This window comes from Mytilus trossulus, unplaced genomic scaffold (genome assembly GCF_036588685.1).
Source record: "Mytilus trossulus isolate FHL-02 unplaced genomic scaffold, PNRI_Mtr1.1.1.hap1 h1tg000406l__unscaffolded, whole genome shotgun sequence".
Classification (NCBI taxonomy): Eukaryota; Metazoa; Mollusca; class Bivalvia; order Mytilida; family Mytilidae; genus Mytilus; species Mytilus trossulus.
The window spans coordinates 1,316,407-1,342,966 of record NW_026963350.1 but is presented as its reverse complement, the minus strand read 5'-3'; the positions used below and the strand labels follow the sequence as shown (position 1 = coordinate 1,342,966).

Below are 26,560 nucleotides of genomic sequence, written 5' to 3'. Positions count from 1 at the left end.
TTCAGCCATGTGGTCGAACCACACACGTGTACATGTATCCTTGTTTTTTGGATAAATAACGTCAATATTTGTCTTTTCCATTGCACGACTCCTTGTTAATGTGCGTACAGCTATAACATCCTCTCAAAAATTATAATATAAAATAAAATACTCCCTGACAATTTTTTGCTGAATATAATTTTCCTCTGATAACAAGTTATTTAAGCAGCCTCTACTGTTGGACCCGAATTAAAAAAGGATCGTGACGTCAAATTGTATGGTTCACTAACCACCAATGAAATTTGAGTTTTCTTAAACTCACTAATAACCAACCAATGTAATAGTACAGCGCACCGTGATAACTTAATTTAAGTACAGGACTTTAATTCTATTATTTATATACTCTAGGATCCTTATTTTCCAACGACAACCTAATACCAACTACGAAAAAATAGTACGTATGTATCAATTATTTGCAGTGAAATTGTTTCTGTATTAATAAAGAAAACACCATTATAGAGACTGTCGGGTGCGGTGACCATCTTCATAATTTATTAAACAAATAAACACAAGACAAATGTCCTCAAATTGTTTTCACCACTATGGTATCAGTTCATTCAAATAATACACAATGACATCAGTTCATTCAATTAACATACGATCTACAAAAGAAAAGCGCATAATTAAAATATGAACTCTACATATATATAAGGCATGAACTGTTATACTGAAGATTAATCTTCCTATACACAAATACACTAATCGTCAGATGGTCTCCACCCTTGTCGATAACTTTTCTCGTGCACGCACGACTTTAAATACTAACGGAACTTCTTACTCTATTGTTATTACAACTAGCCCGCTACTTGAACTGGAAAATTCATACGCATGACGTAAATAAATATATTTATTTTCTCAATTCACTCTGTTCAACCGAAAATAAATTATTTATATACTCTAGGCTCCTTATTTTCCAACGACAACCTAATACCAACTACGAAAAATTAATACGTATGTATCAATTATTTGCAGTGAAATTGTTTCTGTATTAATAAAGAAAACACCATTATAGAGACTGTCAGGTGCGGTGACCATCTTCGAGTGTACAAAGAAAGCATGTCAGATGCCGAGTTTTCTAGAAACAGACAAATGTTTATCAAGATTATCAGCAATGTATCCATCTTTTGCGTTTTCGGTTTTCCAACGACCGTGCGCTTTAAAGAGTCTATCTGAAATTCCATTATTTGCGGCTGCAGAAGCACCGCCTGATCTAAACTATGAAGGCCAAATATTTTGGCATCTAAACCAATGAAAGAAAGTGCTGCTTTAACAATTTCTCTTGCACGTGTATATGACAGTTTTGCATTATTTTTTTCTTAAAACAAATTTGTTATATTTCTTAACATAAACAATTGATCTGAAAATATACATATCAGAAGTCAAAACAATGTCACCTGCTTTTATGTAATCTAACAAAATTGCTACAGGACAAAATGGTGTATTCGTTTTAGCTATAACAACGCTTTTTCCTTTCCTGTAACAGTCTGTCTTGCTGCTAGAGATAAAAATTTCTAAATGTTCTGGTTTGAAAGTCAGATTATTGGCCTTAAAGAATCCTGCGTATGAAACCGTACAAATAGATAATAATCGCAAATCTCTAAGTGTCCTGGGATTACTAAATCTATTAAAAAAAGTTTTTATAATAGTAGCATCTATTGGTTCTTTCTTCTGTACAGGCCTATTCAAAATCCGTTTCGAAGATTCTACTATACTACGAACTAAATCAGACTCGCAAGGATCAACTAAATTTGCTAACTTGTGTGCCCACTTAATACTGTAGAAAGCCGCTTCAACTGAACTATAATGCTTTACTGTCTGCATTAGATGTTGTAAATAAAGGCTTACGTACAATTCACTTGCAGGTAGGATTGAATCTATTTCTGGATATTTTTGTGCCCATGCTAAAAATCTTTTAAAACCGTTAGCATACTTGGAAACGGTTGTCTTTGCTCTCGAATCAATTACCATGGAACGTAAATGAAATAGAAGTCTTTTCAATTCTGAACTTTGTACACGGTCACTGTCATCCCAAAATCCGGATGAAAACATTTTCTACAAACAAAACCTTCTTTTAACATTTTTTAAAAGGAAAACATTGAATCAACTTAAATATATAAATATAATTACCTCTAATGGCCAGATGTGGCCCAGTGACCAACTATCACCCAGTGGTGAACACAAAAAAGGTCCAATGACCAAATAAAATACTTCTCAGGGGTCCAGTGACCAAGTAGGCAAGTACACTTCCAGTGTAGGTCCGGTGACAAAGTACATCTGTACAAACATAGTCCGATGACCAAATAATACCATGTCCAGTGACGAACGTTTTCTACAAAAAAGTTTTTAAATATTAGCATTTAGTTTTACTGCTAGAACTGTACCAGAAAATTTCCCGTTTGCAAATATTGAATTCAAGTTATGTCCAGGTACAAAAATTCTCTCGTTCTAATGAAATTCTAATACGTCTTCCACGTATTCCTTGTAACATAAATTCTCGTTAAACAGTAAAGGCCAAAATGGTGCCGAAGGCCATCTAGGGACAACCAAAGTGTCTTTTGCTCTGCACTTAACTAAATGGTTGATTGTCTTAGATGCTAGCGAAACTGGAGGTACTAACCAATTGTTTTCATAAGACCAATTACTTGTGAAAGCATCTACAGCTGATGTACCAGGGTTCCAATAAATCGAACTAAATCTTTTAGTTTTTGCGTTTTCAGTATACGCAAATCTATCAAAACTGTGTGGGCCCCACATCAAATCCACAAATCTAAAAAATTCAGGGGAAACACCCCAATTATCTACATCTACTATTCTACTTAATAAATCAGCTTTTTCGTTTTGCTCCCGAGGGATCCAAAGGACGTGTAAAGAAATTTTATGTAAAACACAAATATTAAAAATGTCTAAAGCTAAGTTCTGTAACCCGGGCACCTTACTGTCTTTCCGCACTATACTCACAGCATTCTGATTATCTGTGTGTACAGTAACCGTACTATTTCTAAGTGCTTTATTAAAAGATTTTAAGCATACTTGTATCGCTTTTAGCTCTCTCCATGTGGAGCTTCTAAATTTCTCATGATTTAACCACATCTTGTGAAAAACATAAGCTGTATCTGAGACAAAGCCACCAGCGCCTGTGCCACTCGCGTCCGTAAATACATGAAAATCTGAATAAATATTAAACAAATCAGAAGGTTTTAGCGATAAAATATTCTCTTGCAAAAATCTCAAATCTTCAATACAATCTGGGAAGGTAAAAATATTTACAAATTGATCCCAATGCTTACGATGATTGATCTCCGAGAAAATATTTCTCGTCATAATCTGTGTGACATTACCAAAAGCAGGCTTCAATGAGATAATCTTACCGCAAAATCCAGCTAAATCTCTGATTTTAACTCGTGAACCTGTTTGTAATAAATTGCATAACTGAACAATATCACTTAATTTTTTGTCTGGAACTGAAAGTTTTCCCAATTTCAAATCCCAGTGAAAACCTAACCACTCTAAATCCTGCGATGGGTTACATTTGCACTTATCTTTGTTAGGTACAAATCCTGAATTAATTAGATCTGTTTTCACTTTTTGAGAATGTAAAGTACATATATCAGACGTTTCAGCTACACCGAACCCGTCGTCTAAATAAACAACTACTTTTATCCCGTCTTTCCGCCAATTCTTAACTAACGGTCTTATAACTTTAGTAAATATATAACCACTTGTTTTCAGACCAAATGGAAGTACTGTAAAAACATAAAACTTGTTTTTCCATTGAAAACCTAAATATTGTCTGTGTGCATGGTGATGATAGTCCGACTTTAAATCAATAATAAACCCAAAACTCTCAGACTTAATATATTGACTGACTGTTTTCAAATCTTCAAATTTAATTCTACTCAAAACTACATGTTCATAAACATGATGTAAATCCAATATTAACCTTTCTTTACCTTTCGAACTGACAGATACCGTTAGCGGGTTTATTACATGTGGTCTAACGGTAACAACCTCGGCTGACCCTGAAATAACAAGATCTTCAATTGCCGAATCAACAAATTTTTCATGCATGAAAGCAGATTTATTATTTTGTAAAATCTGGTTCATTTCTCATTGGGATTTTATACCCGTTTTCAATTACATCAAGAATAAGATTAGATGCTCCGATATTTTGCCAAAAAGTAAGAGATTTTTGTAATCTACCTTTTACATAAATATTTTTGAAACCCTCTTCATAATCACAATAAGAGCTAAGCATGTTTAAATTATTATGTACCTGAAAAATGTCACTGTGTGGTCCATACTCTTTAAACGGCACCTCCTCTGTATCCAGATTTTTTGTCCTTAGCTCGGCAATCTCTAGCCCAGTGCCCAAAGTTGGCACATGAATAGCACATGTCTCCGACCTTGGCTTGTCTACTCGGGCCAGCTTGGCCCTGGCTGCCACGAAAGGGCTGTTGTGTAGAAATAGTAGGAATAAAGCTGCCGCCATTATTTGTACCATGACTGGGTGCTCCTGCTGCTTCAGCGGGTCTTTTACGGCCTTGTGTTTTCTTTGTCTTTGTCGTCTTTATTTTCCTAACTGCTCTAGTTTCCGCCGCTCTAATACATTTTTCATCCTCAGAGTTACTGGCAACGTCATATGATAAATACTCTTGCACTGTGTTCCAGCCACCTTCCGACTTATCGGCTATCCGGTTCAGCTTGTTACGCTTCTTCAGTACTTTACTGGACTCTTCAAGAAGCTTCGTAGATCTAGCGGGCCTCTTATTGTCAATGTATTCTACGGCTCTGTCAATACTGTCTATAATGTCAGAATTTAACTCAAACTGTATTTGGTTCCCTTTAAAACGGAACGTGGTCTCGACTTTCTTCGACTTCTTAGCAAGGCTGTGGGTTTTGTCGTCCAAGTTTCTCTCAATCCCTGCCAACTTGGTGTTCATGTAGGTCGTGAACAATGAAAACAAATCGGCATTACAAACGTCTTCGTCGGAATTTTTATCTGGTTCAAGGGACTCCTTACTTGGTATGGATACTTCAGTGTCGGACATTACAAATCTTCCTATACACAAATCTTCCTATACACAAATACACTACTCGTCAGATGGTCTCCACCCTTGTCGATAACTTTTCTCGTGCACGCACGACTTTAAATACTAACGGAACTTCTTACTCTATTGTTATTACAATTAGCCCGCTACCTTAACTGGAAAATTCATACGCCTGACGTAAATAAATATATTTACTCAGACGTTCTTTGACATAACCTATGACAAGCCGTTCTCGTAAAAACTATGTTTAAACCCTTTTTTCGAAAAAATTACATACTGAGAATTAAAAAAAAAACCACATTGAGATTTAAAAAACGTAAAATAACACACTTTGAAATCAATATTACACACTGAGATTTTAAAATTACACACTGAGATTTTAAAATTACACACTGAGATTTTAAAATTACACACTGAGATTTAAAAAAATGAAAATCACACACTGAAAATTCAAAATTACACACTCAGATTTTAAAAATATACACTGAGATTAATATGCAAATTACTAATGATATACATGAGATGAATAATTCAACAGATTACTGTAAACCAACTTATTTTCGCGAGCGATTTATTTTCGCGACTTTCGCGAGTAGAAAAATAACGCGAATATAAATCGTCGCGAATATCATGAATATGTCAATCTCTGATCTTACCTTAATAAACTTCATCAAGTAAATCAGATAATCGCGAAATTAAATAACCGCAAAGTGGTCAAGAAAGGGTAAAACGCGAAATAAATAATCCGCGAAAATAAGTTGGTTTACAGTAATATCTTGATCTCCTGATCTCTTGTCATTATAATGAAATGCGATTCCTTCAAACAACATTCGTAATAAATTTCAAGACTTAACATCGTTTTTTGCTTACTCATACTCATAAGTCTGTTGCCTATAATTCAGATTAATACTACCAGTGTTTTAGTCTAGTTTTACTTTTAAAATTGTTTAAGCATGGTCCCTCTGGGGTCCCTTTTCAAGTCTTCCAACTGTTACCCTCCTTTCGCAAGGTAATCTTTTATATTATTGTTACGTTTATATGATATAATAGGCATTTGAGTAAAAGTGTCACTGCATCGTTTGTCTTTTTGCAGTTTGTTCCAAAATTTTCTTATAATTTTAATAAAGTTTTTCACCTTTTGAAAATTCATAAATTCGATAAATTCATTTCAGACAAAGATTGATAACTAGTTTTCTATGTTGTGTCTTGTGTACTATTATTTGTCTTTTTTTAAGCCATGGCGTTGTCAGTTTTATTTTCGATCAATGAGTTTGACTGCCCCTATGGTATCTTCTGCCCCTCTTTAAGAATTATCAAGAAGTTCTTCAAAGTTATTTTAGAATACAGATATGGTTAAAACCACTAAGTAAGTAAACAGTTTGAATTCGCAGTTTTGCACTGCTGACAGACTTTTTGTCAATCTAATTGACAATTACTTTGTAGAACACTGCAAAGTACCATTGTGTGTATGAATGTTTGTGAAGATTAGGTATCCAATACAAACATATTTGGTCCTCGTAATTTCCGTTCAATGTAGCCATGATATATTACTGATTCATCAACTTCTCAGCCAGGTCAAATGAGATTTCTTTGTATGTGGGATTACCAGAGTGCCCATTTATGCCTATTATGACATGATACTCGTAGTATAAACATTTACATACAAAGAAAATATTATTTGAGGTTGCATCCGCAAGAAAAACAAGATATATATCGTGAAAAGATGACATAGGATTCACACCTTATCTGCTTTGGAATACAACCTTCGGTCGATTATTCAACAGTTTTTCAACTTTGGAATTCCACGTTTTTTATCAAGTGTCTGATTGCATTTACCCATTATGAAAATAATGTTTAGTTCAACTTCTTCTCGTTTGGCCTATGCTCTGGTTTAGTCCTCATTAGAATCCATATCTTCTTTGAAGTTATGGTTTCAATTGATGTGTTTTTAAACTTGAAACCATTTATTATATTCTTAGTATGTGAAGAGGAGCTTTAAATATAAGGAAATTAAGATGTTACCTCTTTTTTAGGAAGAACTTTAGTGAAATACTTAAATGGTACAAAAAATCAGAAGATCAAGTTTTCAGTGTTTAGAAAACATTTTGTTACTATAATGCCCACTGAATAAGGTCCAACACACATACCAAGACAGTTTCCGATCTTCAAGCATTATACACGAAGTTATGTATGAGTGTTTTTATTTTCTACCCATCTGTTATCGGTTTGTAATATGTCATTTACGTAAACGAAAACGAAACGAAAAGATACTCAATTGTAAGTAATTGTTTTACACAAATTACACAAGAATCAGCACAATTTCTTCAGGCGTTACATCGAACAAAGAAAGAATAAATCAGATCAATTTTATGAATTTACAGGCATTATATGAAATAAACAAAGAAGATATCAGATCAATAAAATGGAAATGGATTTATATTTATTAAGTTGATGAACAATCATGTTTCTTTAAATACACACATATGCTTGAATACAAAGTCTGTAGAAATCAACGTATCCGCAATCGAATAGTTTACACAAAACAAAAAACAGCAAACACTCAAACAAAATTATATGTCTTAAGATTTGTTCAATCTATTAGAGACACCTAACATCGATGTCCAATAACATTTAATCATATAATCAATTACCAATTTTAAATTGTGTTTATATCATCTGAATTATTTTGTGTTAATAACCACAAAAAAATGATATAACTCTTCGCATCATATCGCATGTAAATTCGAAATAATATTTTAGTGAAAGCAGTTTATCCTCTCTATCGTTATCGTAATCCTTTCATATTTGTATAAAAGTAAATGTCATCTGGATATACGATGACAACCCACAAAGTAGATTGGATTTTTAGTTATTATTTGATACATTAGGATTGATTGTTTTTCATAAATAAAATTAAAGGAATATAACACAAAGAAATTCAAAAGTGAAATCACAAAAATACCGCACTTCAAGGAAAATTCAAGACGGAAAGTCCTTAATCAAATGGCAAAAATCAAAAGCTCAAACATATAAAATTTTAGACATCAAAAGAGGAATACACAGTCTAATACATTAACTAGAATAAAAACATACGACCAAAGAAGAAATGTTTTAGTTGGACTCTGTCAGATTTAAAACATTGAAGAATCAATTTTCAGATGAGGGAGTCGGGCTACTTGTTAAAAATTTACTTCTGTCGCTGTGATCATTCTTTCTGCATTTACCTTCAAAATATATAACTATATACGTTTTAATTACTTCTTTCAGTGCAATTTAGAAAGTTTTTTTCTATCGTCAGATGTAATTTCTGTATCTTGTATTAGTTTTGCGAGATGTTTATATTCATTGAATGCGTTTAAAGCTTTGAGGAATTGATCATACTTGTCTTCTCCGCCATCTAAAAGTGTTTCCATTAGATTCCTAATTTCAATTTTAGCTTTTTCCTCTTCTTTTAACATGTTTAACTTTTTAATAATATGCAGGCGATCTACTATCCATTCAAACGAACAATAAAATGCATCAGGCCACTCTGATAAACCTACAAGTACAACCAATGTTATTTATCAAACTTCAATTAAGTGCCATATCAATCACATAAAAGAGGGACGACATATATCAGAGAAACATTCATGGCAGCAGAAAAATCACTGTTTATGTTCGCATAATACAAAGATAAGAATGCACAGCTTATTAGATTTTTAAATTTGTAAACAAAACAAAACTTAAGGCAAAATGATAATGACTGATCCATAAATATTATTTCTCGTTGCAGTTTATGCTATTATTTTTATACTTGTCAAGGATTCACGAATTATTCTTTATAATAAAGTACATTGTGATTGAAGTACACTGTCAACAATGTTTGTACTCGAAATTATATGATAGCTATGACGGAAACTTGACCACATCCATGTATATAAAAAGTGAGTTTGTTCATTAGTTAAATATATGAGGTTGTGGAATATGAATATGAATATTATAATTTTGAATTGTGAGATACAATGTTCTAGACTCGTTCACGATTAATAAAGAAATAAGTAAAATATTTGTTGGCCAGATAATGACGTTACCACAGCTTGAACATGTTGAATATCAAGACAGAAATAACTGTTTTTATAAGAAGAGGATGTCGCCATATACAGTATTTACATTACAAAGAATTGTGTAGGCCTTATATAAATATTCGATGCTTCAAAAATGAAAACAACGCGTTAGATAACCTCTACAGATGCAGTGTATATAATAAAAAAACCAACAACATGTAAATTGTTTAGTAATTTCATATGAAAAGAGTTTTAAGTATTTATACTGGATTACCCTTTTGTAAACACACTTACTTAATTTCGAAATGACGAAGTTATGTGATAGTCATATCACTGGACAGGAGTAACGCAACAGGTGATGTTGAAGAAGAATTTGTCATATTTTCATCTGACTTTACGTGTATACTTACCGTATAACGGTAAAACAATGGTAAAGACAATCAGCAATGCTACGGTAAAGTAAATACAGTTTAGTTTATGATTTCTACCTGAAAAGAACATTTTTGTTTAAGGTTTACATTAAACGATATAAAGATAACTATGCTTTGTTATGAAAAAAAAATTGTAAGCTGACAAATAATATAAAATAACCTAGCATTCCCTTTTTGATGGGTAAGGCCGACTTTGGGATACAAAAACGTTAATCAGCAAAACCCAAATTAAACCTCATTAGACTGCCGATCGTACAAGCACTTTTTCAAATGATGTCGCTGGATGTTTTTTTTTCTGGTCTTGTTATGGAAGTTATATGTATCCTTTAATTGGATTCACAATGATGATGCATGTGTAGCATTTGCCACTGGCATTGGCAATACAGCCAGTCTAGCCAATTTCCGAGTTCATACATACTGAAGTCGTGTTGCTACATTGATTTCTCAACTCTGTTCAACTTGATCTTTTCCTTTGAAAACAATGGTGTTGTAAGTTTATTCTAAAATTATAAGCTTGAATGTCCCTCCGATATCTGTTTTTATTTTATTTGTTATAAGATTTTACGTTTTGTATTTATTTAAAAAGATATAATAGTTATTTGTTGTTTTTCGTATAAATTTATTCAATATTGGTATCTTTTTTAATTTTTTGGAGGCTAACCAATGATACTTTGTATACAAATGCAAACATACCTTCGTTATAATCAGTTCTTACGTCTTTAAATCTGTTTTCTAATGGAGAGGACAAGTTTTTTGTTGGTGACCTATTTGAGGATATAAAGAAAAATATCAACTAGTCAATAACCAATGTAAAAGATTACACACCTGATGACCATGTAAAAAGGATCAATAGCTTCAGATCATACAGACACACATGAACATAACGCGCATGATCTTTATTCCATAGATATATGATCATTACCATATAGACGTATAACTCTGATAACTTGAAATGAAAATAAAGTCGTGCAGTCTTACATTGTTTTAGGAGCCAACACAGTGGGGAAATATATTAAACATCTCTTTACAAATCATGGGAAATCTGTTGATTTCTTAACCTGACAACAACTAGTTCGAAGAGTTCAGTTTCTAACATTATATCTTCACACGTAACGAACTCGGAAGCCTAAATATATAAATATGCTGGTAAGATAGATAAGGGCGAAGCATAAGAACCCATGAAGAATATATGATATGTTAAAAGATATTTCATGGATTAAGCTGTTACGTCATCACGTTTATTGTCAAAGAAAAGTCCGGCAAATAACATTTTTTTTTGTATAAGTTAAACATGTTAAAGACTCCAGAAGTATCGTAAATAGGCTTCGGGGCCTCTTGTTTACACCATTAAACTCTTTGCATATCAAAGTTTATACGACATCATTCCTTGTTTCGGCTTGAAAGTACGTACAGAAAGAACTATTTAACCGTATTTTAAATTTAGGAGCCACATTACACAACTGAACATGGTGTTAATAGTGTAACAAGATATTTCAAGTTAAAAAAATAATATCACGTTCTGAAAGTAAACAAAACCGAACACGAGCTTGTTTATAAATACTACGTAGAAACAAAAATATGTTCCGGTATTTCTATTTTAAACTTGTTCATGGTCTGAATTATCTTAGCTAATTGTTTTCATTATACTTGAAAGCATTGCTGTCATTTATGTGCGCAACAGTAGCATATAACATGTTAACTCATGAACTCATAACAGATAATAGAATTAAAATGTTGTATTCGATCCTGACGCACTTTTCGTCTACAAAAGACTTATCAGTGACGCTCGAATCATAGAAAAGTAGAAAAAGGCCAAAAAAGTACAACGCTGAATAGCTTTTACCAAATACAGCTAAGGTAAACTATTCCTGAGGTAGAAAAGTATTACTGCTGTTGATCGAATGATAAAAAACAAATCAAGATTGCAATCCTATACAACATGAACAAAAGGAGACACATTAACTATAAGAGGAAAAAAATCGAAAACAAAAACAGACATCAAAATGCATAGACATGAAATATTGGTAAACAACTGCCGTATTCCTGGCCAGTTACAGGACATTTTACGAAAAACTTGTAGATTCAACCTTGTTGTATGCTAGCCTTACCACCAGCTTATACATCTTGTATGGCTTAGATACGAAATAACGCTAGAAATAACAGCACTGCGTAACAGGTAAACAGTATGAACAATTACAAAAACAAGTACAGAGAAACGCATTAATAAATAATATAATACAAACATCACATGACAGTATATTACATCCTTTAAACAGCAGCATACATCTTTCATAAAATTCTTTCAATTAAACGGAAGTCGTAATTAATTAAAAAACTGAAAGACAAGAAGTGTTTCACAGTTGCAAAGTTTTAAAACTTACGGTCTGACGATAATTTCTGGACATGACTTATTCCGAATAGCAGTACCAATATAGGGACACGGGTTAGCTGTAATGACAAAGATAACATTAGATTAATAAGAGTAAACATCCTGCAGGAACAAATATTGTTTATCAGCTGGTTGTTAAAAGTTTAGTACAATTGGCAGGCACATTCATATATACCGTCCAACAAGTGAAATCTACTAAGAATAAATATTGTTTATCAGTTGGTTATTATAAGTTTAGTACAATTGGCAGGCACATTCATATATTCCGTCCAACAAGTGAAGTTTACTAAAATTAGGCAAATATTTCGTTAATAGAAAGTTGAAAGATGTTATAATTAAATGTGGAGAGAACTAAATGGGTGTCGGTAATAAAGGTTATAATATTTTTTTTCACAAGACGAACATTAGCATTTCCTTTGTTTTCGGCTATAATTTATCATTTGCATTAGGGGTTTGTTTTTCATTTTAATACCTAACTGCTCCATAATATTGCTAGTTGCAATGTATAAGTGCATCAAAATAAGTAAACTATACTAAAAATGTAAATAAACTCATCATAGATACCAGGACTAAATTTTGTATATACGCTAGACGCGCGTTTCGTCTACAAAAGACTCACCAGTGACGCTCGAATCCAAAACAGTTAAGAAGGCCAAATACAATGATTATCCTCGGTTTGTTCTTGGGCTTAAGCAATTTTTTTACTGGTTGTTTTTCAAAAATGAATACAAAACCGATACAGCAGAAGTATTAATTGGAATGTACACAGTCAGGAATTCGACAGTTGTTTGCCATTTGTTTGATGTGTTTGAGCTTTTGATTTTAAATTTGATAAGGGACTTTGTGTTTTTAATTTTCCTTTGAGTTCGGTAGTTCTAAGTAAAATTTTCACATTAACCTTCATTATCAAGTGGAATTAACGACATCAGGAATATGATTATAGTTGTTTTCAATTCGTTTGATGGATTTGATATTTTTTTCTTTAACAAAATATCTTGTATCAAGTCAGGAACATGTTATATCATAGTTCGTTTTTGTGTGTGTTACATTTAAATGCTGTGTTTCGGTTGTGTCGTAGTTCTTGTCTTATATTTTAAGTGTTTCCCTCAGGTTTAGTTTGTTACCAATATTTGTTTTTTTCTCATTCGATTTTTAAATTTCAAACAGCGGTATTCTACTGTTGCCTTTTTTAATTTATTTTACTTTTACATCATATGTGTGAAGTAAATTGTTCATATTTACCTTCATTACCACAAATGAGTTTGTGACATGAACAGTCTTCCTCTGAGGGTGTACAATAGCAGTTGTGTTTTGGCGTAGTAACAAATATGTACCCTTGTGAAGGGTCGCATCCACAAGTTGTATCATTTATCATACTTCCTTCACGGTGGACGATTTGACCCTCTCCATTACAAAATGACTTTTGATACACACACTTATTGTTACCATCTGTTGAAAATGGGAAAGGCTGATACCGTTTATAGCTGCATCCTGCTTTGTTGAAATATGGTTCGAATACAAGTTTGCTGCCTATAATTGATATAAAAGAAATTAGAAGAGAATATTTTGTAATGTAAAGCGGTTAATCATTGTAGCAAAATCCCTACTTAATGGTAAATAAACTCATCATAGATACTAGGATTGTAATTGTGAAAACTATTTATATGTCATATACTCTTAAAAAAATAACAATAAACACAAATTAGGTGAGCAATTTAAGCATCGAATGCAGAAGTCAAATGAACACAACTGTCAACGAAAAGGGGAAAAAAACCTTTAAATTTGTAAAAGTGTTAATATCAATGTAAGTTATGTAGATGCATTACGCAGTACAATTATATCATCATTCGTTTAAGCACCTTGCAAAAAACAATAAGTCGGACAGGGATACCCCAGACTCCGGCTTACCAGCCAAGTAAATATCTTCTACACTAGAACTTTCCTCATCTGTCTATATGAGTATTGAATGAGTACAGACTTTTGATTTAAATAAACACTTACTGTCTTGTTACCGATGCCACATGTGGAGCAGGGTCTGATTATCTTTCCGGAGCACCCATTCTTGATGGGATTCGTGGTGCTAAGCTTTAGTTTTCTATATTGTGTTTTGTGTAATATTGTTTGTGTTTGTCTTTTCTGTTTTAGCCATGACAATGTCACTCTATTTTCGATTCATGAGTTTGAATATTCCTGTGGTATCGTTTGCCCTATTTTGTTGACTGCTACGGTTTGAAAGGATTGATGTATTATATCTATAAATTCCTAGCATTGCGACATTTGCATGTGCCTGTCCAAAGTAAAGGAAATTATCAGAGGTAACTTTACATTTACTACTAATGTGGAATGTGTTTGATATTGTCCATTTTTTTATATATTGATAATATTGCTGGAAAAAAATTGTAAAAAAAAAATGAAAGATACAGTATGACCCCCCCCCCCCCTTCCGTATGACCAAATTTATTGGCTTGATTACTTAAAATCGAAAAAGGAAGCAATTGATCAAGGCAGAATTTTTTTAATTGAAAAGTCTATCACGATAGGGGGAATATATCAAATATTTTATTTTACAGTATTACCTGTGCTACTATAATCCAGTCCATCACAGGTCTCTCGATACGATTTCTCTGGAGAACGCAACAAACACACATAGCTTTGACCGCAATAAAACTTTCTTGCTCTGAGACGCCAATGACCTGGCGCTGGACATTTTAACTCATATACAAACGTAACAGCAATAACCTGTAAATTATTAAAAGTTCGCTGAATCGGTCAACAAATGGTAAGGTACAAATACTACAAAGAATTTTTAAAATAGTCTTAGAGATATTGAGATGTTTACAACAGTCCTTACAAATTCTGGTCGGATTGGAAAATATCTTTCAACTAGTCTCTTGCCTTGCAGTTTTATATCTTTTGTAAACAGTTTTAATTGTGTCTGAGCCGTAGTCCGCATCTGTTTTTGTGTGGTACTCTTATATCATTTACAACTACATTACATAAAATCTCCTTATTTTCAAATAAAGTCTTCAGTTGATAACTCTTGAGGAACAATCTACACAATCTAGTTATACAAGGACAAAGCTCCAGCGTCTAGACCATAGAGGTGTGAACAAAAGCATACTTATGCCAAATAATAAAAATGTACTTATCTGATAAAACACTGAAATGTACTTACTTGAAGAAACCAAATTAGTACTGCTGATTTCATTATACAAAGATAAAGGAATCACTTCAATCTGAAAAAAAATAGATAAACAAAAAGCTATTGTGTGTTATATGGTTTTACTCCCTGTACATATTGGCACATATTTGCTATATAAATCAGTATTCATGCATGTTTAGCTTTAATCTTATTACAATGTGCACTTATTATTTCAAAATTCATATGGGGCTAAATTATATCATGTTATTTTCACCGATGATATTTTTAACGAGATTGGAATCAGCAAAAGAAATTAATTAAATAAGCAGACAAATATTCATTTATCAAATTTCAAGTTTATTGTTTTGTTTCGAACACAACAAAGTTTGTATCAACAAAACAATCTAATAGAACAGAAATCAATCTTCTTCTTTTTTTATTTTCTAAACTACGTGAGCTATCCTTCTGGATAATTATATAAAAATAAACCACTTACGATATCAACATTTTTATCATTATTGAAGATTCTTCTATCTGAACATGAATCAAATATCAGTTAATGGTTTTGAATGGTTACAGAATAAGGCAAACTATTAGATGCTACTATACTTGTTTATAATCGTCAATGGCAGTCAGCAGGGTTAAAGAACATCAGTTGTTCGACCTGTTAGTCAAATGCGTTTTGTTTAAATATACTTTTTCACTTTTTTGGTCTTTTGGAAAATGTTGTTTGTGCTGTTTTTAGACCCTTCTACAACGAAATTTGTTTGACATGCACACGTATAAAAATTGCGGTTTTTATCCAACGCAATCATAGGTTTGAACGTAGTTTTCAATTTAGACTCGTTTATATTTTTTGTTTGGGCATGTATCATATTTTCCCTCCGGTTTATATGATCCGTTCATCCTATATTGTCTCTTAAAATTCAAGAGTCAATCTTAAATTGAGAGTAAATTATATGGCCTTCCAAATACCGTTTCGATCCCTAACATCACTGAATAGACATATATTGTCGAAATCTAGATCTGGTGTACTAAAGAAATATTGACACCGAATGTTTGTGGCACAACATCGTAGCCACAATTTAACAATTTTTTTTTCTGTGACGTATTAAATTTATATTCAGATCCATTTTGTTAAATCTTGTGATCAATTTTATTTTGCAATCGTCAATGGCAGTCAGCAGGGTTAAAGAACATCAGTTGTTCGACCTGTTAGTCAAATGCGTTTTGTTTAAATATACTTTTTCACTATTTTGGTCTTTTGGAAAATGTTGTTTGTGCTGTTTTTAGATCCTTCTACAACGAAATTTGTTTGACATGCACACGTATAAAAATTGCGGTTTTTATCCAACGCAATCATAGGTTTGAACGTAGTTTTCAATTTAGACTCGTATATATATATATATATATATATTACCAAGAGCATTCCATACAGTCAGGCACTTAGAGTCAAGCGAATATGCTCCAACACAGAAACAACTAAAAGACAACTGCGTAAACTTGAAACTCGCTTGAAAAAAAGGGGCTACAAACACAGAAATATCAAAAAAAGCTTTCAGAAAGCGGAGTCAATTCCGAGGAGTGAACTATTGGAATACAAAGTTAAAAAGAAAAGCAAAAGGACTCCATGTGTTCTAACTTATCACCCATCTCTCAAAAACAGCTTTGGTGTCATTCGTGAGCATTGGAAATCAGTTGAAAAGAATTCCAAACTGTCCAAGATTTTCACTGAGCCTCCTATGATAGCTTTTAGGCAACCTAGTAGTCTACGGAACCTACTAGTGCGGGCTGAAGTGTCTGATAATAGAAGTACTCCTGGAGAATGTCGTTCGTGTGGAGAAAAACGCTGCAAATGCTGTTTACAGATGCAGCATTCGTCAACATTTCACAGTAAGGCAACCGAAAATAACTATAAGATATTTTGCAATGTTACCTGCAAAAGTATGAATGTTATTTACATACTAGAATGTTCGGTTTGTGGCCTCCAATATGTTGGTGAATCAAAGCAGCCTTTCAACAAACGCCTCAATGGCCATAGGAGTGATATATCTAAGAAGCCACTTCTTCCAGTCTCTCAGCACTTCAGACAGTCAGATCACAAACTTGATGACTTTAACCGCATGAACATTCTAGTGATTGAACAGAACATTCACTTGAGTGATTTACAGCGACAGGTTCGGGAAAGCTTTTGGATAAAGGAACTTAATGTACATCACCCAAACGGCATCAATAAGAAATACTAACAGTTTTGTTTTCACTTATTTTTATTGTTAATATACACAGTCACGTATATTGATTTAAAGTGTTTTGTTTAAATTATGATATTCAGGATTAAAATCAATCGACCAAAACTTACCTGTATTATCACCTGATCTATTTTCACACCTTATACATTATGTATCAGTATTGTTAAAGCTTGTGACACAAGAAGAAGGCCATTTGTTGAGCCGAAATATTTGTCAACACGATTTTATAACAACATTTTCGTTTAATAACACCTTATATCAGTATACCGTTGTGCAAATCTTTAGACTGATATAATGTTTTCCTTATCTGCATAGTATCGCCTATTCTAGACGATCCGGTACATAGTAAATTTGCTGGTTGGTCCTTTTTATAGACTTTTATATATATATATATATATATATATTATGTACACAGCCATGTATCACCATCGTTGATGGCGATCCGATGGATACATCTGTTGTAGGGTTGTCACTGACTCAGACGTACTTATGATCATAATTATTTTCTGTGACTGTATCTTACATTAATTTGTAGGATCCTTTACTGTAGATAATTTAGCTGATCTGTAACAATAACATCTTCATGCCTTATATATCATGTACTGTAGTACGCCGCTAGATTAAAACTGACGTGGAAAGGTAACACATGCCCACCGTGAGCTCTTTTTTTGAGAGCCCAGGTGGTCGTGTGGTCTAGCGGGACGGCTATAGTGCAGGCGATTTGGTGTCACGATATCACAGTAGCATGGGTTCGAATCCCGGCGAGGGAAGAACCAAAAATTTGCGAAAGCAAATTTACAGATCTAACATTGTTGGGTTGATGTTTAAACGAGTTGTATATACATTATGTACACAGCCATGTATCACCATCATTGATGGCGATCCGATGGATACATCTGTTGTAGGGTTGTCACTGACTCAGACGTACTTATGATCATAATTATTGTCTGTGACTGTATCTTACATTAATTTGTAGGATCCTTTACTATAGATAATTTAGCTGATCTGTAACAATAACATCTTCATGCCTTATATATCATGTACTGTAGTACGCCGCTAGATTAAAACTGACGTGGAAAGGTAACACATGCCCACCGTGAGCTCTTTTTTTGAGAGCCCAGGTGGTCGTGTGGTCTAGCGGGACGGCTACAGTGCAGGCGATTTGGTGTCACGATATCACAGTAGCATGGGTTCGAATCCCGGCGAGGGAAGAACCAAAAATTTGCGAGAGCAAATTTACAGATCTAACATTGTTGGGTTGATGTTTAGACGAGTTGTATATATATATATATATATATATATAGAATCGTCCTATGAACTTTTGAACAGCGGTAAACTACAAAAACGCTGTACCAAGTCAGGAAAAGCCAGTTGTTATCAATTCGTTTGAATTGTTTGGGCTTTTGATTTTGCCATTTGACAAGGGGCTTTCCGTTTTAAATTTTACTCATGGTTTAGTTATTTGTGTATTTCGTCATACTACTGTTGCCTTTATTTATGGAGGTAAAGGATATGAGCCGATAACTTTCATTCTGTTAAAATATTTGACAGGTCCGAGGCCGCAGACGGGAGACTTGTTTAATATTGTACAAAATGGACTGTTAGAAACTTATTTCTTACTTTAAACATGGTTTCACGTTTGAACAATATCGAGTGCATCGCAGTGGGGTTTTTTTAATTTCAAATATATAATAAATATGCACAACTGAAGGGATAACAACTTGCAATTATTTTGAATTCTTGTGTTGTTCATCTGAATTTTCGACAGACTGTTATTGTTTACCAAAACCGTAACAGCTCAATATACCCCCATTTCTCTGGTTTTTATTCTGCAATTCCAGTATTAATGTGTCTTGTGAGTTTTTTAAAAATGTTACAGAAACATTATTTTTTATATCGTTTTTCTATTGCAAATACAAGAGTGCACACCCTGATATGACTCGCCTTCTTTACTTATCATTGATATTATGTTGAAAGTCCTAAATATAAAACTTTATTGCAACTGTCACATAAACTTAACATTAACCACTAAAACTAAACATTGACCAATGAAACAAGAAAATGAGGTCAAGGTCCGATGAACCATTCCACAGTAGTATAGTACTTGAACGACTCCAGCGCACCCCCTCCAAAAAAAAAAAAAAATTTGACCCCCAAAAAATTACCCTCATTTCAAGTAAAAGAGCCCTAAATTTTCATAAAAAAGCAAAAAAACACCCCAAAAAACACCAAATTTTCTTACTCCCAAAAAAATTTTTTTTTTACTTTGGAAAAAAACGTTATTAAAAACACCCAAAAAACAACAAAAAAATTCCAAAAAAAAATAAATAAAAAAACCGGGAGAACTGACAGAGAAAGAATTCTGTGGGATTTAAGAGAAAAATAAAAAAATCAATTTTTACTTAAAAAAATGAAAGAAAAGCAAGCGAGCGGAGCGAGATACACTCCGGTTATCCTTAAAAAATGGAAGCGAACTGTTCCCCTTAAAAAATGGAAGCGAACGATTCCCTTTATGAATTACCAAAATATCCCCATTGTGCTATTATATGTGGACAAACAGGATGTGGAAAAACAGAGTTTGTTCTTGATTTATTAGAAGGAGAATATAGTGGAGTTTTCAAATATATAGTCATACTTTGTCCAACCATCCAATGGAACAAAGCATACAAAAATCGTGAATGGATTGGTGATGTTAGAAAACCAAAAACAAAAAATCTAATAATTGTTAATCCTATTGTTGAAGTGAGAGAAGCGAACGGTTCCCTTAGTGAAGAAGAGAAGCTACAAGAACTACTAAGAATGTTCTTTAAAAAATATGCTGGTCATCCAACATTATATATCATTGATGACTGCAGTGCAACAAAAGAACTAACAAAGAAAAAAGATATGCTGTCCGAGCTTGCATTTTCAGGAAGACATGCGGAACAATCAGTGTGGGTCATTTCACAGAGATACAACTCTGTTTTAAAAGATCTAAGAGAACAAACAAAATGGTTATGCATGTTCTACACAAAAGATAGAGATAGTTTTGATAATTGTCTAAGAGAAAATGATGTTATTCCTACTTTGGAAGAAAGACAAAGAATAAAGGAAGAACTTAAAAAAAAGAAACATCGTAAATTAATATTAAAGACAGATCAACCTACTGATTATTGGTTACTTAATTGATTTTTTTAGCAATTCTCAAGTAATGCTTAAGTAATGCTTAAGTAATGCTTAAGTAATGCTTAAGTAATTCTTAAGTAATTTAACCAAAATAAGTAATTCTTAAGTAATTTAACCAAAATAAGCAAAATAATGCTTAAGTAATTCTTAAGTAATTCTTAAGTAATTTAACCAAAATAAGTAATTCTTAAGTAATTTAACCAAAATAAGCAATAAAAAAAAGCAATGCTGTTGGAAATACTAACAATTGCAACAAACACTGCAGTCTTATCATTAGTTGGATATGTTGTATTTAATTTTTTTAAAGTTAAAAATAAATTATATCCGTTTTTTGAAACGTATAAAATGAATGCTGAAGAATTATTAAGCGAGCAAATTGTGGAAAACATAAATATTGATGATGAAGCGAGCGAAGTGAACGGTTCCCTTCAAGAAAAAAAACGCGAAAGATTATCATCCGTTGTTGCTGGTGGGAGTAGTAAACAATATCTGGGTAAAGAATTACAACTGTCAGATATTGATAAAATGACAACAGAACAAATAAACAAACTATACTGTAAATATGAAGCAAGATTGGGAGCTAGTATGACCAAGACATTAGGAAACTCTTTTATAAATTTATATGTCATGGGTGTATCAAAGTTTTTCAAAGTTGTTAATCCACCAATTTTAATACAAGACTTAGAGGAAGATCCTTTTATCAATAATGCTTTAACTAATACATGTTGTGAACTGTACTATAGATATGGAATGTATCTTGCTCCTTTTACTGCAATATTAACAACAGCAAGACATATCGAACCACTCGCTTCGCTCGATTTCCAAAAAAAAGATGAAAAAAATGACATAAAAAATGATGAATGAAAATCCTGAACAAAAAGAAAACAAAGAAGAAAAAAAAGAAGTATTTAAAAAACCCAAACCAAAAGACCCAAAAAGAGTAGCTGCTGGTAAGAAAGGTGCAGAAGTAAGAATAAGAAATGCAGAATTGAGAAAAAAAGAAGTGGAAAAATTAAAAAAAGAAAATTCAAAAATCAAACAAATAACAAAAGATTCTGATACAGAAACAGATTATGAATCAAACGAACATATCCCTTCTGTCAAGAAACACTCCAGTTCCCTAGTTGATTACAAATTTGTACTTTTTCCTATAAGTATTGTTGGATTGGGATTGTTTTTTTACAACCAAAGTAAGAAACCAGAAAGAATGATTAAAGAAATAACAAAACCAGAAAAACAAAAGAAAGAAATTGATCCTTTTGAATTTAATTAAATTTAGTACATTAAAATGACAACTCAAAAAGACGGAAAACAAATAGCAAATATGTTATATCATGCTGGAGTGGAAACATTGTTAACAGTTGGATATGCAGAAATAGGTAAAAAGGTTTTAAGGAGGCCAGCACCAAAAGTGGATTTTAATATGAATGATGTTGTAATGTTGTCCATTGATATATTACTTGCGATGGCAACAAAAGATATGTTGATTAAGCAAGGTATTATACCTGCTGATATTATGAAGTAATTTTTGTTTTTATAAAATGGCAAGTGCTTTAACAATGATGCTTGGTGGGGCAATAACAAATGCTTTTGCATTTTCAGGGAGTAATTATTTATTTTCACATATGGGTAGTAATGCAAATGAAGAGAAAATAAGACATGATAAAGCTATAGAAAAATTAGAAAAAGCACAATCCGAATGGAATAAAAAAAGAATACAAAGATTAGATTTTATAAATGAACAATTACAAAAGGAACATCATGCGGTTCAGACTTTTGATGATGTTGACCAAGCAATGAAACTATACTATCGTGTCACGAATAAAAAATTAACTTCATTATCACCTAAACCTACATTAAGTGATTTTTATACTCCATCAGAAGACCAGAAAAATAGAGAAATTGCATTTGTTGTTGGTGGTATGACATTAACTGGTTTTATTGTTTGGAAATTAAAATAAATTAAAATAAATTAAAATCCAAAAGGTTGAGTATCTATTCCATTATCTAAAATATATCTTTTGTCGTCGAATGAAGACATACTTATTTTATTTACTTCATTAACAAACATTTTGTGTTTGCTCGAGTTCATTGTACACATTTTATTCATTTTGGTTTTATTATTGAACAAACAATCTTTATAATCATCAAATTTAATATCTTTATTTATTGTAGTTTTTCCAATTCCTTTTAATTTTTTTTCTTCACTTAAACACATTGTGTCTGTTAATGTAAAAGAATATGCTTTACTTTTTAAATAAACTATTTCATTCATAATTTTCCCATTAAGTTCATCTTTAAATTTACCAATTACTTTTTTATTTTTTTCTGAATATAAAGGGTGATCTTTTGGATAACCAGACGTATCAAGTTCATCTATCATTTCTTCCATGTCTTTAAAAATATCTTTGGTTTTTACACTCAAAATCATACTATCAGTATCACTTGCAACTAATTCATTCTTTTCCCATAATTCATTAACAACATCATAATAAAAGCTATACATCAATTGTTTTGAGTAATCCAATATAGCCTGTCCTAAATAAATAGGTTTATTAAATTTAACAGAAGGAACATTATTTTCAATTGCAACAAAGTTATCATTAAATATTATTGAGTCTTTAAAATTTGGTTTTTTTATATATTTTTTTACTTCTTCCCTGTCTGTCAATAATTTTATTTCACTTCTTCCTCTGATATTTTCTAATGTTTTACCATAGAAACTATTGTTCATCAGTTTCCAAAGATCTTTTTCAAAATCTGATTTTGCTTTAGTTCTTTGTTCTGTATTGAAATTTATGTATTTTGCTAACCAATTTGATTCTTTAAATGAAATTGTTCTGTAAACTTTTGTTACCTTTATTCCAAGTTTTATATATTCTTTTAAAATGCTATCGTGAATTATATATTTTTTTTTATCTCTCAATGTTAAAAATAATTTTTCTTCATTACCTAATGGTTTGTCTCCCAATAGATTTAATTGGTAAACAGATAATTCTTCTTTTTTTATTTTCATCTTTTCTGGTGCTAAAGGATATTTATATGTTTTCTTTTTACATTTTTCTGTGTATTTTAAATCACATTCAATTAAACATCCTCTTCCTTTTGGAATTTCTTTATAATATTTTAAATCTTTTTCCCATTTAAAATCTCCTGTAGGAAGTTTTTGTGACATAGCCCATCCATATAAATTATTTGCATCTAGATACAACAAATAATTTTTTTCAAAAAATTTATTTAAATCTTTTCCTTCTTTTAATCTTTTTAAACACTCTTTTTTTTCATGTTCATCTATTATTCTATAATCTTTATCATAATTTGAAGTATATTTGTTGAAGGCTTTTACATGTCTAGGACCTAATACTCCAGAAAATCCTCCTCTTATTCCTTTCTCAAACATTTGTAACATATCAACATCAGTTAATAATTCTAGTTTTACTCCAGTAAATTTTAACCCGCATTGCCAAGTCAATCCCGGAGCAGAATAACAATAGCATGGATCTATTTTATGGTTTTCTAAAAAGAAATTTCTAAATTTTTCGAATGCATCGGCTAAGATAAGAACATCAGTTTTTAGATATAAATTATGATAGTCTAATAAAGTTTTACAATTATAATGTTCCCAGACTCTTTGTGCATGTTTGTACTCTTCTTTTGTAATTGTTTCTTTTTTTAATTTAGAATAAAATTTTTCTATTTCAGGAAGTTTTTTATCTTCAAATTTTTTTATAGAATCTATGTATTCATATGGATAGAATCCTTTTTGTTTTAAATGAGCTATATTACCTTTAAACTCTTTTTCTAAAATAGGAAACTCATCCATTGATTTGGCAATATCTGATAAGCCTTTTAACATAAATCTATATGAATCTAGGAATCTTAATTTTTTATAATTTGATCCATAATCTATAGAAATATAATTTTCTGAGTTTTTAGAAAGAAGTTTTACTTTATTATATTCATCTTCATATTTCATTAATTCTTCGATTAAAAAGTGGAAATCATAATTCGATCCATTATGAAAGAACACGGGTATTAATTTTGTTGCTTTACCTTCTTTTGTGTTACACGATTGACACGCTGCTCCTCTATATTTACCTGAAAGATGATTATGTTCTCTTACTTTTTCGCTTTCTTTAAATTCTTCTCCACAAATATAACATTCGGTTGCTTCTTGAAATTCATCTTCTTCATGATTATTTAATATTGGTTTTTTCTTTTCGTTAAGGTAGATCTTATAAGTTATTTCTTTGTATATCTTCATTACTTTTTCCACATATTTTTCTACTGCATCATCACCAACATAAGAAAAGTATTGTGGTTTATATATTTCTGGATAATCAGAATGAACATAAATACCATAACTATTTATTTCTTGTTTACTTATTGGTTTTATATAAGATTTATTAGGATCTGGAGTACAGGATTGTATAGGAATATTATATGCTTCGAAATCAGAGTAGATAACAAATGGTAATTTATTTTTAAAATGATGATTATTGAATTTAAGAATATTTTTTCCTGGTTTTGGCATTATGGTTTTACAATGTTTGTTATCATAACATATTTTTTTATGTTTTATTAGTGTTTCTTCTCTTTGAAATCCTTGCAAACAGTTTCTACATATAAACGATTTATTTCTATTCTTATCACACATAAAACTATTTAAATTTTTAATTAGACAATAATGAGTATTTTCGTTACTTTCAATGTATAAGAGATCAATTACGTTTTTACTTTCTACATTTGATATATAAACTGGATGTAAAGATTGCTTATTTGTTTGATCCTCTAAAGCAAATACATTTATACTTAGATTATTTTGTTTCTCTACTTTTGGGATATCTTTTATTGATACAGGATATTCAATTCCTTTCATGTTAATTTCATTTTCATATTTTTTATATTTTGTTACTCTTTGTTTGTCTTTATTGGCTGGATATAAACTTGCTAATATTGACCAAAGAAAACACTTATTATCCTTTTTATTTTGGACATTAATAATATTACTTGATTTAAATTGAAGGGTAAAATAAGACGAAGCTCTTTGATATTCATATTTATATAGTTTTACTTTTACACTTTTGATACCATCGAAAACAAAACCAGATCCTCTTTCTTGAAATTTATCTACCCAAGCTTTAAATTTATCTAACAAATTATTGTAAAATGTAGATAAATTGTTTTGTGTTAGGACAACTTCAACAGGATGAGAGTAATGACTTTCTATTCTATCAAATGCCATAGGAGTTGTAAATTCACTTGTTATTATTATCTTTATTTTTAAAGGAAATTGATTAATAACTATTTTATCTTTTAATAAGTTTATGTATTTAGTTGCATTGATTTCTTCTATATCATCAATAGTAGTTTCAGTAATAAGATCTTTAAAGGATTTTTTAGATCCCATTTTGTAATATTTAATTTTTAATTATATTATTTTCTTGGATATAAATTCCAATAAAAAGGATTTCTTTCCATAAATTCTTTAAAAGCTTTTTTATATTTTTCTTTGTTATTTTGATAATGATTTTGTTTTGAAGGTTTTAAACATTCTTTACATGCAGATTTAACTCCCAGTGGTTTGTCTTTTGCTTTGTAATATTCACTTAGTAACTTGTATTCATTACATTTTGAACAATGTTTTCTTTCATCCATTTTTAAAAAAAACATTTTAGTTACTTCAAAATGTCTAAAACAAATCTAACAAATAAATTAGCAGATGAATTACATCATAGAGTTATAAAATCTTTTCCTAAAAGACGTGTTTATGTTCATTCAATAGATCAAACATGGGCAGTTGATTTGATAGATATACAACAATATTCAAAACAAAATAAACACTATAAATATTTATTAGCAGTTATAGATGTTTTTAGTAAATATGGTTGGTTGATTCCATTGAAAAATAAAACAGGAGTAGCAGTGAGTGAAGCATTTAAAACATTATTTAAAGAAAGAAAACCAATATATATTTGGTCAGATAAAGGATCCGAATTTTATAATCGACAAGTAAAAGAATTGTTAAAAGATAATAACATAAAGTTATATTCA

General features: G+C 31.4%; 1 protein-coding gene and 1 long non-coding RNA gene across 2 annotated transcripts; both read right to left on the bottom strand.

The window, feature by feature from the left end:
• Positions 1–561: 561 nt before the first annotated feature.
• LOC134702143 (uncharacterized) lies at positions 562–4,431 on the bottom strand. Its single transcript, XR_010104345.1, has 3 exons — positions 4,313–4,431; positions 2,167–2,368; positions 562–641 (listed from the first exon to the last, which is right to left on the bottom strand). It is a non-coding gene; the product is annotated as an uncharacterized LOC134702143 (long non-coding RNA).
• Positions 4,432–7,954: 3,523 nt separating this feature from the next.
• LOC134702166 (uncharacterized) lies at positions 7,955–15,189 on the bottom strand. Its single transcript, XM_063563248.1, has 7 exons — positions 15,126–15,189; positions 14,527–14,689; positions 13,193–13,480; positions 11,943–12,009; positions 10,255–10,325; positions 9,541–9,618; positions 7,955–8,625 (listed from the first exon to the last, which is right to left on the bottom strand). Exons 1-7 carry the CDS (start codon positions 15,156–15,158, stop codon positions 8,351–8,353), a joined length of 975 nt encoding a protein of 324 aa, XP_063419318.1. The 5' UTR covers positions 15,159–15,189; the 3' UTR covers positions 7,955–8,350.
• Between the last annotated feature and the right edge of the window lie 11,371 nt (positions 15,190–26,560).

Coding starts and splice junctions, on each gene's coding strand:
- LOC134702166 (XM_063563248.1), bottom strand. CDS start 15,158: ATGAAATCAGCAGTACTAATTTGGTTTCTTCAA. Junction 12,010..13,192: donor ACTCATTTGTGGTAATGAAG/GTAAATATGAAC, acceptor TTGTCATTACAG/CTAACCCGTGTCCCTATATT. Junction 8,626..9,540: donor CATTGTTTTACCGTTATACG/GTAAGTATACAC, acceptor TTGTACTTGTAG/GTTTATCAGAGTGGCCTGAT.